The 13,375-nt window shown below is 59.2% G+C and overlaps 1 protein-coding gene across 1 annotated transcript in view; it reads right to left on the bottom strand.

Moving 5' to 3' along the window:
- The window catches only part of CACNA2D2 (calcium voltage-gated channel auxiliary subunit alpha2delta 2), a 227,671-nt gene that overhangs the window by 36,206 nt on the left and 178,090 nt on the right, over nucleotides 1-13,375 (bottom strand). The window contains exon 4 of the mRNA XM_072875834.1: nucleotides 9,887-9,946. Within this exon, the coding sequence (XP_072731935.1) occupies nucleotides 9,887-9,946 (60 nt within the window). The remainder of the gene's footprint in view (nucleotides 1-9,886; nucleotides 9,947-13,375) is intronic.

Raw genomic sequence — 13,375 nt, 5'->3', positions numbered from 1 at the left:
TCCTCCCCGCTCCTGCCTCTGCGGCACCCAGCCTGGCCACGGGTTCGTGCCGGGGCTGGTAGCACCACGACGCCCAGCCCAGCCTGGCCAGGGGCGTGTGCCGGAGCCGGTGGCACCGAGACACCCAGCCCAGCCCAGTCACAGGCTCGTGCCAGGGAAAGGGACCGGCAGGTCCGAGCAGCTCGCCAGGCAGCCGGCACCACCCGCTCCATCGTCCCAGCCCCACTGGGAGCTGGCAGGCACTAACCCCTCGCCGGCGCTATCCTCTAGCCACAAACCTGCTCCCTAGAGCCGTTTGCTGCTGCTCCCCAGGCTGTTAAGACACAAGACCACCGAGGGACGGAAAACTCCCTGGAGCGGGGATGCTGCTCTCTCGCAGGGGGACCCCGGCGGGCTGCGCGGCCGATGTTCCCCAGGACGGGGATTGCGACGGCCGGTTTCAGCACCCTCCTGGGCAGAGGGGCTAGACCCCGCTGCGGGCTCTGTGTCTCAAATCACAGCAATAAGGCAGCACCGAGAGGGGGAAGTGAAAAAATAATCTGTGCAGCATCTTCCAATTTCTGCTATTAAAAAGCCTAGTCATTAAGGGAATGTACTTATTAATTATCTGTGATTTGTTGTGAAATGCTGAGGGGTTTACAACAACAAGAAAAGGGGGAAAAAAAATTAATTTCTCTTCGGATGCCCTCCCTGCGCCGCTCCCGGCCCCGTGCACGCCCCTGCCCCTCACCAGCGCTGCCGTCTCCTCGGGTCCGCGGCCATCTGCACTTCCTAATTAAAGGAACCCCCGGGAGACCCGTAACACAAACGAGCTAATTTCATGTTTAATGATCTTTAATCAGAAGTGAGTGTGACTACCAACAGCCATCGAGAAGGTGCTTTGTTATTCATTTTATCTTCCATCGGCTCCTCCAAAAAGCTCGAATCCCCTCCGACAAGTGGTGGCCCCGCTCCCACAGTGGGGGAGAGCGTGGCGAGGTGATGCTCGGGGAGGAGAGCCGGTCCCCTGGTCCTGCTTTCACCCACGCCAGTGCTCCCACGGCATGGCACGGCACGGCACGGCACGGCATGGGAAGCAGACCTCCTGGAAGGACGTCTCTCCCACCGGTTTCCCTAGGGATCACAGAGCCCTCGCCACGCACTTTTTCAAGCCCTGACAACCCCAGGAGCAGCCGGGTGAGATCCCGGCCCCCCTCACGCCACCACTGAGGTTTGCACACGAGATAGCACGTGTGGGACGGCCAGCGTCACCGCAGCCCTGGCCCCAGGACATGCCCTGATGCCAGGCTCCGCTCTCCTCGCCACTGGAGATCCCGCTGATGCTGCGGGGCCGGTGGGGTGCGAGGGAGCCCGCGGGAGCTGGCAGGGCATCCATGTCCCTGGCCAGTGGAGCCAGTGGGAATTTATTCCAGAAAGGAGGGACAGAGCCCTCGAGACCCTCTAGGGAGATGCTGGGGGTCTCCTGAGAAGCAACAAGGGGCCCTACAATTTCCTCTCCCTAATATGTGTTTTTTAAACCATGCTTGCCTTCTTCACATAATCCTCTCTTCCTCCTCCTCTGGTCCACATTAAACCAAGCACCCAGTCTGTGTAAATAGCACTGATATTTCTAGAGCCTTTCAGAATAAATACTAATAAAGAAAACAAGGAGGTGAAGACGTCCAGGGATTTCAGGGCAAAACACTGCCCCGTTACTTGCAAACGAGCCTCCAAAAAGCACTCGCCGGTTCATGTTGAAGGGGAGGCAGATGCTGGGTAGCTGCTCCTCGATGATGTGTCAACCGCTGCCCATTTTCTCACACCGTAATTGCCAAACGGCATCTGCGTAATGGCACTGCAAGCGCCGTGTCGCTAGCGGGTAAGCATGGGGTTATTTCGGTCTCCTAAAACCTCAGTGGGTTAATGACTTTGGGAGTTAAGTGCAATCACAGACTAATCTGCAAATGCCGCTGAAGCCATGGCCCCGGCTTCTCCAGCAAAGCCACTGAGTAACCACCACGCCTGCGCCAAACCCTTGCGGTTTGGTGTCACCAGGCAGCCCCCGGCCAGGGCTTGACCCAGGCGGGACCTCCTGGACGGGGCTCTGGGGATGCCACATGCCAGAGTCTCGCCGGGGACTCTATGTCCTGCTTGACCCCTTGAGCCCTCCATAACAGCCCCGTGCTCCAGTCCTTCACCGGTTTTACACCAAAACGCCAAGCAAAAAGCTAATTAATGAAACCAGGCTGTGAGCTTCTGGAGAGCTGCGAGTTGGAGCTTTGCCAGCTCAGGGGAGGACCCTGCTTTGGCACGGGCGCTCCCTGGCCACGCGCCGGCAGACCAGGTTTGAACCAAAGCCCACGACACGGAGGGGCACGGGGGGTCTCAGGTTGGCGGTGAGTGGCACTCCTCCCTGCCACCACCCGCACAGCCTTCTCCAAGAGTGTTCACATAGGTCTTTTTTTGCCTAAAACAATTACAGCAACTAAAAATAACATTAGAAAGGTCAGTGCTCTGCTACCTCGCTGCCGTCCAGAGATGTCAGGATGGAGGGGTGCTGGCCCAAACCTCCAAGCCAGCAGTCTAACGAGGTGGCAATCAAACCATGTCACGCACGCAGCTGCCACCGCCCCGAAAAAGCCTGGGAAGGAGCTGCCGGTGGCACATCAGCTCCTTGCTCCACCCCATCCAGCCGGAGCATGCAGCTGGCAGGGACGCAGCAGACGGGCCATGGCTCACTCTCCCCCTAAAGCTTTTCTATAAGATCACCCGAGCTGGCTAATCCTTCTCCTGCGGATCTGTTGTCCTCCGCAGGATCACTCGCTGCCATCCTGTAAGGGTCACCCTGCCGATCACAGGCCCTGGGGACGCTGCAGCTCCTCGGGGCGATTTTGCAGGTAGCTCCCACTGCACCTCACTGATTTGGGTCCATCTCAGCCCTCCTGCTGTGGGTTTCATTTCTCCGAGTGGCATGGGTGACGCCTACGGTCAGGAGATCTCTTTCAAGATTTAATTGGCTCTGGAAGAGCCAAATGTTGCAGCAGTTTGCCTTCCAGGCGTTAGGAGGAACTCGGAGGGTGGTGGGGAAGACAAGCTGGATCCCAAGCTGGCATCTGCCCATTTCCCAGCTGCTGGATGGGGCCGGTGGCAGGGCCAGCATCCCAGCCCATGGCGTGCCGATGTGGGGATGAGCCAGGTGACAATTCAGCAGGCAGGGACAGCAAACAGGAGCCAGCGTGCCCACACAGCGCCAGTGGCTCTGCTCACCAGCAGCTCTTTCCTCTGTCATCAGCACTTATAATGGGCAGCAAATATTTAGGGAGTTCTTCGTGTCCCCGAACCATTAAGCACACAGAAATAGCAACAGATTTTGCTTATAGTTGCACCTTTTGTATGAAGATAGCCTGCAGCGCGTCACACAGCTCCCGCAGCTCGTACCGCGCCTGCAGCACCCGTAGCCCTGCGTCTGTGTTAAGGGCCGGGTGGCAGCAGGGGACGAGCAGGGGGACGCAGCGCGTTCCCACCGCAGCATTGCCCCTGCCAAGCCCACCCACGTCAGGAGGAGTGGGATGGAACCGGCTGATGGCCGTGCCTGGGGACGGGTCCATGCTGGTCAGTTTGCCCCAGCTGGGGCTGGGGCTGGAGGTCCCAGCCGGGCGAGGGCTCACCACAAGGTCTCCCAGCCCTGCCGGAGGCACGGCAGCCTTCTCGGCTGTGTAACGAGGCAGAGAAAGTGGTTCTGCAACAGCTGCCACGGGGCGGTGTGAGGGACACAGCCAGGACCAGGCTCCCAAAGGGACCGGACGAATTCCTAGGAGAAATTCCTACCTGCAAGGACAGCCACAGCTGGCTCTGGCCATCATGAAAAACACTAGCAGCGGCTGGGGGTGGCCGAACATTTTATTTCCACTGGGCTAGAGCTATCCTTGTCCATGTGTCACGATGAATCCTTCCCCAGCCCCCAGGAAGAGGAAAATATTGACGGTTAGTCCCAGCCACCTTGGGCTGTCGGATGGACCTAGGACCGGTCTGGTGGGGACCGTGCCTCTCCTGCAGCCCTTGCCATGCAAGTCCCTTCGCATCCCATCCGGCAGCAGAGACCGTACGCATTACCGAGGACAGGTGGAAACAGTCATCATAATCTGCCCTGGCATCTTTTTTTTAAAAGCAATTTCCTCCCTCTGCCTCTCTGACAGAGCTGGGGAAATATTTAAGTGACCCGTCAACAGTTTTTTCATCTCCCCGAGAAGACGTTTTATCTGATCACGCCTCGCCGGCTATTCTTCTTTACACGGCATCTCCCGTCCGCTCCCGCTCCTTCGAGCCTGCCTCTCCCCTCCGCTGCAGACAGTGCCAAGGGGATGCCAGCACCCGTGCAGAATCGGTGGGTGCCCGGGACCCCCTGCCCTGCCAGTGACGGGATGGGATGGGACAGCAGCACCGGGAGGAGAGCCAGCAGCCCCCGCACCAAACCATCACAGCCATGGGACCACCATGGGTGGCCCAGCCATCCTGCAGCGCGGGGGGCAAGGAGAGCCCCCTCGAGCCCCATCCTTGGCTTTTAAGAGGGAACGGCACCGACACAGGGTTTTTGTGAATGATTTTCTTGTTCTGCGTTTCGGCCAGAACAGCTCTACAGCAAGGTTGGTGCTTTAACACAGTAATTCTCCGAGCGTAATGAAAGCTGACATTATATCAAACACAATAAAGACTCTCAGTTGATGGAGATCATTCCTGAACACACAAACCCATTAAACTGAAAAAAAAAATATCAATTCTACACACTCGCCAGCCAAAAGAAAATGTGATTTGTTATCTAAAAGAGGGTTATAAACACAGCTTCAATGCACTTTCTGTGCTGTAATGAAAACTGGGTTTGAAATGGCAAGACGACTGCAAATTAGAGTATTTGATTTTATTTTCTAACTTTTTAGGTAAACCTTCTACAAGGGCAAGTGCAAGGTTACGGCGACGATCTTTCTGTTCTCGGCCGATAAGTAGGATCTGTAATTAAAGGAGGAGAAAAATGAAACAGGGATAAGGAACTGGCGTTCGCCCTTCTAACGCCGCTTTGAACACAAAGCCCTGCCTGCATCGCCACGGCAAACCCACAGAAACAGCGCCGGTGCCTACGCGTGGCAGCGTGTCCGCCGCTCCCATCGCAGACGCGCGCCAGGCATGCTGCGGCGACGCTGGACGGAGCAGCCGGTCAGCAGGGCCCCGTGCCCGCAGGGATGCTGCATCCAGGGCTGTACGGCCACGGAGGGGCATCCGGCCGTGCCACCGTGTCCCCCCGCTTTATCCCTCACCTTCCTTGGGCGGCCGGGAGTGAAATCTCTGTTATTCCTCCTGTCCTTCCCCATTTGGCAAACAGCGATCCCCTTTTCCCCAGAGCTTCATTTCTAACGGAGCTTGAAATTATCTGGGCTTTGTTATTTGCTTGCGTGCCTGCAGGCGGGGGTTATGGATGGGGCAGCGGCGTGGGGCTGCCTGCGCTCCCTCTGCCGCCTCCACGCGTGCCACTGCACCCCAAATCCACCCAGTTGTGCCCAGCAGTTAAACCCTGTCCCCAGCAGCTCTTACATCCACGGCTCAATGTATAGCTATTTTTTTTTTCCAAGGAGAAAGGGCCTGCTGGGCTCTGACCCTTCAAACGTCCCTTTCCAGCACCCGAAAGGTGGGGAGAGGTGGGAGGCAGGGGGGCAGCAGGCGCAGGAAGAGGGAAGCTTCCCAGTGTAGCGATGGAGAATTGCAGCAAGGAAGAAGAACTGGGAGAAAAACAACAGTAATAAACATTTTATGAAGCAGAAAATGGCTTATAAAGAAGTCAACTTTTAAAGGCAATTTATATAATCTTGCCAAGCACACATAAATGCGGGGATGGCTCTCTGCAGCATCGGATTGTCCCTTAAAGGGACAAATAGCTCCAGCAGCCCCAGCAGACTGACACGCAGTGATGATGATGCCCTGGGATGCATTTCGCGGCTGGCAGCGCAGACCTGCGCCTTCGACAGCGTCCCCGGGGTCAGCACAGCCCCTGCTGCCGCGTGCTGCGGGACACCCGAGACCCCGCTGATGGTGCTGGGACGGGGCTGAAGGTCTGGAAAAGAACCTAAGGCACTGGAAAACCCTGGAGGAATGCGGAGCATGCAGGCAAAGAGGAGCTGGGAGAACACGGAGCTGGCTGTGACACCCGGCAGGCAGCACAGCAGCTTGTCAGCGAGGATGGATACAAAGGATGGCAGCAAAAAACTCAACATGACCTTCCAGCGTTTTTATAGGTACATTTTGCTGGTCTCGTGCCTGAGCAGGGTGGCAAACAGAGGATGGAAACCTGGTAAACAGCATTGCGGTGTGGGCTGCAGCCCTGGCACCTCCATCTCCTGCTGGGGATGGTCTGCACGGGGGGCTCAGCACCGCTGCCACGGCTGGGGGACAAGGCTGGGGACATCCAGAGCAGGGGGACAGCCCTGACATGCCTTGAGGGACAGACCCCTGTGGCTCTGACAGAGTGGAGCCAGCCTGTCCTGGCAGACCCCCTGCAGAGCCCTGGGTGCAAGCCCGGAGGCCAGAAGCTTCTCAGTGGTTGGACAGGCCACTGCAAACTGGGAGCATTTTGTGGTCTCTTACCGTACCAGTGCCAGGCGGTCACAGTGCCCCGTGGTGGGAGCCCGCCCCATGGCAATGGGACCCAGCTGCCACCTTTCTGGGGCTCCGCCAGCCGTCGCTGGTGGGTGAACATGCATCCCTGAGAGACCCTCGCTGCGCAGGTGGGGAAGGGCACGGCCTCTCCCCCCTCCAAATCGCCAAGGGTGATACAATGGCCCCGCACCGCAGCCTGCCCCGCTGTCCCTCTGTCCCTGCCCACCATGCCACCGTGAGCTGCCACCCAGCCCCAGGGTGAAACGAGCTGGAGGGACAATGTGAGGGGTGCCCTGGGTGCCACTGCATGGGTGACCTCAGGGCCAAGACTGCTTTTGGCCAAGGAAAAGGCTCTGGTGTCCAGGAGAGCCCTGGGGACACGCAGGGACATGGCCCCAGCTTGGCACGGCCGGGAGACATGGGGGGCCTGAGGGTGGGCGAGGACAAGGAGCAGGGACGGGCCAGGACAGCGTGGGGCAGGGGGGAGTGTTTTGGGAACAGGGAAGCACTTTGCAAAGCCCCCTGAGGTAGGAGGCTGAACTCAACACCTTCAGAAAGGCCAGCGTGGCCGGCGCGCAGCTGGGGACACCAAAAAAAAGAGAGAAAAAAGAAACTTTCCCCATAGAGATGGGTCGTGAGCGACTGCTGGCAGCAGTCTCCCAGCCGCTCGGGCTCCTGCTCCTGCTTCATTTTCCCCCGGACTTCCATAGCAACCCATCTGCAGCAAGGTTTAATGGGGCTGCCGTCAGCACTAATGCAGCGCAAACGCTCAGCATCTGCCGGCGCGCCTTCGGATGGAAACAAAAATAACCGCGCTCGCCACAATCTGTCATCGACTCCGGCGCAAGGTTAGGACGCGACACGCTGGGAGAGGAGGGCAGAGCTGCGGCCAGGAGCGAGCCGCTCGGTGGGAAGGGAGAAGCGGAGGAGCTGGGGATGCTGCACTGCCACCTTCCCTGCCTGCTGCCCGTGCCAGCACCGGCAACGAGCCGGGGCAGCAGCAGAGCCAGTGTCACCGGTGCTGCCGTGCAGGTCTGACCGTGCCCTGCCATTTTACGGATGAAGGATGGCAAAAGGAGGTTCAACCCCGGCAGCGAGAGCCATTTATGCAGCCCCTCCATCCCTCTGCTCTGCCCGGGAACCAGGGCTGATGTGGGCAGGGCTGAGGCAGGCAGGGCCTGGCAGGGCTGCCTGCTGGGGCGGCCAACACCCAGCGCCCCGGGTGCTGTGCGCAGAGCCGGGCCAGTCCATCAAGTGTCCCAGCCAGGTCTGGGCTGTCCTGATAAAGCTGCGGTGAGCTCTGCGGTGACGCATCGCTGCACATTGTTTCTGGGTGACTTGCTCCTAATTACCTTGATTAAGGGGTTGCAAACAGTGCTATTAAAAATATTTTTTCTACGAAAGCGGATTTCTGAAAGGTTTGTGCCGTGAATGGCAAAATGAGCCAAGAGCTCCCCAGCGCGACAACCTTTCCTGGCATGTTTTGCATCCCGACTGTTACCCCCTCGCAGCGGAAGGCAGCCGGGTCTGGATGCAGAGGGAGCTCTTTGGGGCTGCAGAGGGGCCCTGCAGCAGGAGCCCCCGCAGCGCAGCAGCTGCCCGTCCCTGCGGCCCAGGGGACGAGCAGAAGCACCAAGGACTGCTGCAAAATGCAGGGACCTGGCTCCAGCTCTGCCCACCCTGCCCATGCCCTGGCCACGGGGCATCCACCCCTGTGTGCCAGCCCAGCGCAGCGTGCCCGGGGCCACCATGATGCCCCTGGGCTGCCAACGGCCGAGCTTCAGGCGTGGCTTGGGGATGAGCTGCCCTGGGGCTCCTGACCCCGGAGGACACGCAAGGGCAGGCCAGTGCTAGGGGTGGAGATGAGAGCCCACGGGAGGTGCCCGCGGCTCCCCCGGCGCTGCTCCCAGCCTCCCCTGGGAGCCCTGAGCCCGCGGCCAAGGTGCTGGCAAGGCATCGGCGTTGGCATCAGCCGGTGCCCGCACCAAACCTCGTTAACCTCTTAACCTCCCCTCCACCGGCCTCCCAGAAAGAGGTGACAGTAATTCAGCAGTGCTCTCATGCAGAAAGGTCTCGGTGATGGCTGGTGCCAATGACAACCGTCTGCTGGACAGGAGGGCCAGCGGGGCCACCTCACCTCTCCTTAGCGAGGCTGCTTCTGCTAATGACGGGAAGACCCCTGCGAGCTCAGCCTCCCCGGGTGCCTACGGGACACAGCTCCTGGGGGGACGAGAACCGGCCGTGAGCGTCCACCCCACACCAGCCACGTGGCGAGCAAAAGCCAAGCAGGTCGACACCTTGCCTTCTCTTCTGCTCCTCCTGCCTCCTCCTCTCCACATCAAACCCTGGTGACCACCACCAACGGCAGGAGGGTCTGCATGAACGGGATGTGGCTCCAGGTCCCCATCTCCTCTACTCCCCGAGTGGATCGCGGTTGCAGACAGAGAAATACCCCCCAAAACACACCAGCAAGGCCCAGCAGCGGGGCTGTCCCCGGGCTGTCCCCTCAGCGACTGCAGAGGGTTCCCAGGGCTGGGCAGGATCCGGCCCGACCTGGAGGAAGCGGCTGGGTGGCTCAGGAGTATTTTTTATTGTAGACTCCGTTTGCACTAGAAGGAAAACAATCTTTCCTTCCTTTTGTATTATTGTTATAATTTGAGAGCATTTCCAGACAGAATCCTTCAGGTTCCCGCTGAGCGCTATCACCGCCAGAATTACAAAGTCAAATGCAATCATTAAACTCGCATCTTCCCTCTCCTAGCCCAGATTGCTCCTTCCCCCAAAAACAGCCCCCACCGCAACTGCTGGCAGGTGCCACGGATGAGCCACTGCTGCCATCACCCCACGTGAGACCCCGCTTGGCACCGAACCTGCTGGCTGTTGGAGATGGTGGGCGGGGGTAAGAGTCTCCCTGGGCCCCCAAACCCTCAGCGTTGAGCCCCCAGCTCGACCTTCACCTCTTGCCTTCTCCTCATGGCATGTACAGGCAGAGGCGAGGCTGGAAACGAGCTCAAAATCGCTTCATTTGCTCTCATTAGCGCTGGCAGGCAGCAGTGCCGGGGCCGCCTGCGTGCCGAGCAGCACGGCACGGCCAGTGGTAACTCGCGAGGGAGCCGAGAACGTGGGCAAGGAGGGAAGGAAGAGCCGAGGGATGGGACGAGGAGCTGATTCCTGTGCCAGGAGTCATCCCCGAGGCAGGTGCCTCCACGGAACTCAGCGTCCGGGGGGAAGGCGGTGGGAGCGGCCGGGGCGCGCGGAGCCTTACCCGGATATTGTCCTGCCAGTGGTGAGCCTTCTGGAACTTCTCCGCCGCGTTGGCAAGTCTCTGCAAAGCAAGCGGGAGAGAAGAAGTGAGCCCATGGAAAGCGAGAGGATCTGGGCATTGTCCACGTCAACCCGGGACCGTGGGTGCTACCCCAGCACCCACCATCCCTCTGTTTCGGGGATCCCCCAGGAGCCTGCCACCCCTCCGCTGCGCAGGCAGGGGGGGCAGAAGAAGGGATCGCGGGCAGCAATGCCTAGAGAAGGATGTCCTGGGCACGGGGAGCCGGTGTTTCTCTGCTTGCTCCTGCCTTTTCCGGAGCAAGCCAGTGTCTCCAGAGGAATTGCTGCCCCTTGAACTCAACCAGGGCTGAGCCACCGCAGCTTGGTGGCCACCGGCATTACTGTTGGAGCCGGGCAGGCTCCCATTTGCAGCGCAGGGCAAGGGCTGAACTTGGGTCCCTGCGCCAACGGCCCCCAGCTCTCTGCAGGGCAGGGCAGACCGTTCAAAAATGCTTTGAAACCCCCTCAAAATGCCCCAGCGCTGGGGCCCAGAGGTGTGTGGCTCTGCCCACCCGAACTAATCCCCTTCACGTGCCCGTGCCCTCCTTCACCCCATCGCATGCCCAGGGCCATCGGCTCAGCGGCACCGAGCCCGTCTGCAACAGACCAGCGCTCCCAGGGAGCTGGCGAGCAGGAGAGGAAGCAGCTATGAGACGCAGCAGCTCTGCCTGCAATTGCTGCCTGCGGCGGGAGGCTCCAGGGCTGAGCTGCCCGGCCAGGTCCCACCCAAGGCTGGGGCAAGCACAACCTCCTCTCACTAAAGCGCATGAGGCTTCAAAGGAGACAAAAGCGTCTCGGTCCTGATAGCTCCGGAGGCAGCAGGCAGTACAGGCAGGCTGCTGCCCGCGCTGGGGTAGGCAGAGGAACCAGGGCTTGCCAGGAGCAGGACGGGGCGATGCTCAGCACCGGGGCAGCCTCGCTGGGCTCAGGCTCAGCCATGAGAGGCCTCACCAGCACGGAGGGTGCAGCAGGGCAGGACTGGAGACCAGGCAGTCCCTGGGGTACCGGCGGTGCTGGGAAGAAGCTGTAATCTGCCCTTTAATAGAGCCAAAGGGGACAGAGAGGGCAAGAGCTCCAGGCTTTCCAACAGGATCCATTCTGCATCACTACGCAAATAAAGCCAAGAGCAAAACAAGTAACACAGACCTTTCACTCCGTCCCTCGACCAGCCCCAGGCCCTCGGGGGTGCGGGCAGCTGCCTGGGGAGCTGCCCGCCAGGGCTGTACAACCCAATTAGCACCAAAGCCCAGCTGGAGGTAGCACGGTGTCCTGAGCCAGCCCGCAGAGCCGAGGGCTACCCGGACCCCTGGGTGCCGGGCACCCCCACTGCTCGTAGGGGTGCAGGATTTATCTCCGCAGCCTCGCAGCACCCGGCACAGCCCACCCGCTCCCACCAGCAGTCGGCTTTACAAGGCTCCTGGGGAATACACGCCACAGAGGTCTCGGCTCCGGGGGCTGAATGGCTAATCTGTACAGGGTTAATTGGCCATGAGGCTTGCAAGGCTGTCACAGCCCAGGAAGGCTCCCCAGTGAGTTAGTGGGAGATGCATCAAGCAAAGATGTGCCTTACGGCAGGCGCTGCTGCATCGCCTGCTCCTCGTTTCCCTGCATTCCCCAGTGGGACGGGACATGCTCTGCTCCACGCAAGCAATGCTGGCAGCCAGAGCATGGGGAGAGAGGGGAGCCCTGGCCACCTCCAGCCCCCCGAACGGGCTGGGAGGAAGAGGAAGGAGCACCAACAATATGGTGACATCCTAGGCCAAACAACAACCCCAAGTCACCGCCTGGGCAGCACCGCAGAGGCGCACATAAGGTTCCCAGTGCTGCTGCACACCCGACTTTCACGCTGTGAACCACAAATCCCAGAATGAAACAGCACGTCTTTGCTCAGCAGGGACCCGGTATGCTGGTGGGAGCCCACTGGGGCGGTGAAGTCCAGCTGCATCCCTGGGAATTTATTTCCCCAGGGCCTGGAGGGTGCCTGGCTATAAGAGCACGCACACACGAGACGACAATCTCCAGAGAGGTGGGCAGGAGCCCTGGGCACAGTCGCGGGCGCCATCCCCGCTGTCACCAGTTCCTCCAGCGCTCCCATCAGCACACGGGGATGCAAAATGCCTCAGCCCTTCTAAGCAGACGCTCGGGGGAAAGGAAGTCCCGAGGCTCCACGGCGTGTGTCCTTCATGGGTCCCCGCTGCCGGCAGGAGAGTGGCAGCCCCGGCAGCACGGCAGGAGCAGGGCCACGATGGTGGGTGCTGTATTCCTGGGAGCGCAGCAAAGCACAGGTACTCGAAAGTAAGGTGATGAGCAGTGAAAGACATCATAGATCTGACCCTCCCCAGCCAGAGAACACAGCTTGTTCTTATCAGATGAAGGGAAACGTGTATCCACCACTGCATAATCTTGGCATGCACCGGTCGAAACGTTCCTGTTTAATCTTTTCTCTTTTTTTGATCTTGATTTCCAAATCAAAGTGCTTGCTTTCAATAGCCAGCATCCAAGGGCAAAGATCAGCTACCAGCTGAGCATTGAAGCAAAATATCTATGGCTCCAGTGGCAAAGAGAAGAGAATGGGAGACAACGCGTGGCTGGACAGAAAAGCCAAGTAATGTTAATTTTCGGGGCAGTTTTGCGGGGTGCTCACCTGCGCAGCCACTGTCCTGCCTCCCCAGAGCTGCCTAGAAAAGCTGTGGCCCCAATTCTGCACCTCATTCCCCCAAGCTTTTGTGCTCTGTTTATATATTGAGATGGCTTATTAAAGACAAGCATTTACTCCAAGTCGTGTTTTAAGCAGCAGTGGTGAAATATGCATTTTTCTATACTTGATAAGAGCGTGTTTGCTTATTACAGGCCGGGGTAAGATTTATGGACATCTTTAACTATTCATCGCCTTGTGTGAAGTGCCTGGAGGGTTGCAAATGGTGCAGTAAGGGACGGCTACACCCAGGAATGACACTTCAACAGAAGATATTTTTCCTCTGGAAAACGTCAATTCATCAAAATCGATCCGGACACAACTTTGTTTTTTTAAAAAAATAAATCCAGATGTTCTTGTTTGATAAATAGCACGTTGCAGGGTCGGGGGAGCCTGTGGCGGGACGGCACAGCCGTAGCAGGGTGCTGTGCTGGCTCCCGGCGGACACCCACCCTGGGAGGAGCGCCCCGGCATCTCCCAGCTGTTGCTTCTGCAGCATTTTCCTTGCTGAAGACATTTTGATGACGTGATCGAGATGGGGACTGGGAGGAGAGAGAGACCAAGCGGGCAGCCAGCCATCCCTCCTCTGCAACAGAGGATCCTCTGCCCGTCTCCCTCCCTGCTGGGGGACACGCCTGGAGTGACGCCGTGTCGGGGGGCTCCCATGGGAGCAGCCCCGGCCAGCCCCTGCCCAGAGATGGGCTGCTGGCATGAACGGGATGGGCGGCCACTGGA

The sequence above is a fragment of the Ciconia boyciana genome, chromosome 11 (genome assembly GCF_034638445.1).
Source record: "Ciconia boyciana chromosome 11, ASM3463844v1, whole genome shotgun sequence".
NCBI classification, from domain to species: Eukaryota; Metazoa; Chordata; class Aves; order Ciconiiformes; family Ciconiidae; genus Ciconia; species Ciconia boyciana.
Note: the sequence above shows the minus strand (reverse complement) of the source record. Positions and strands in the feature narration are given on the sequence as shown.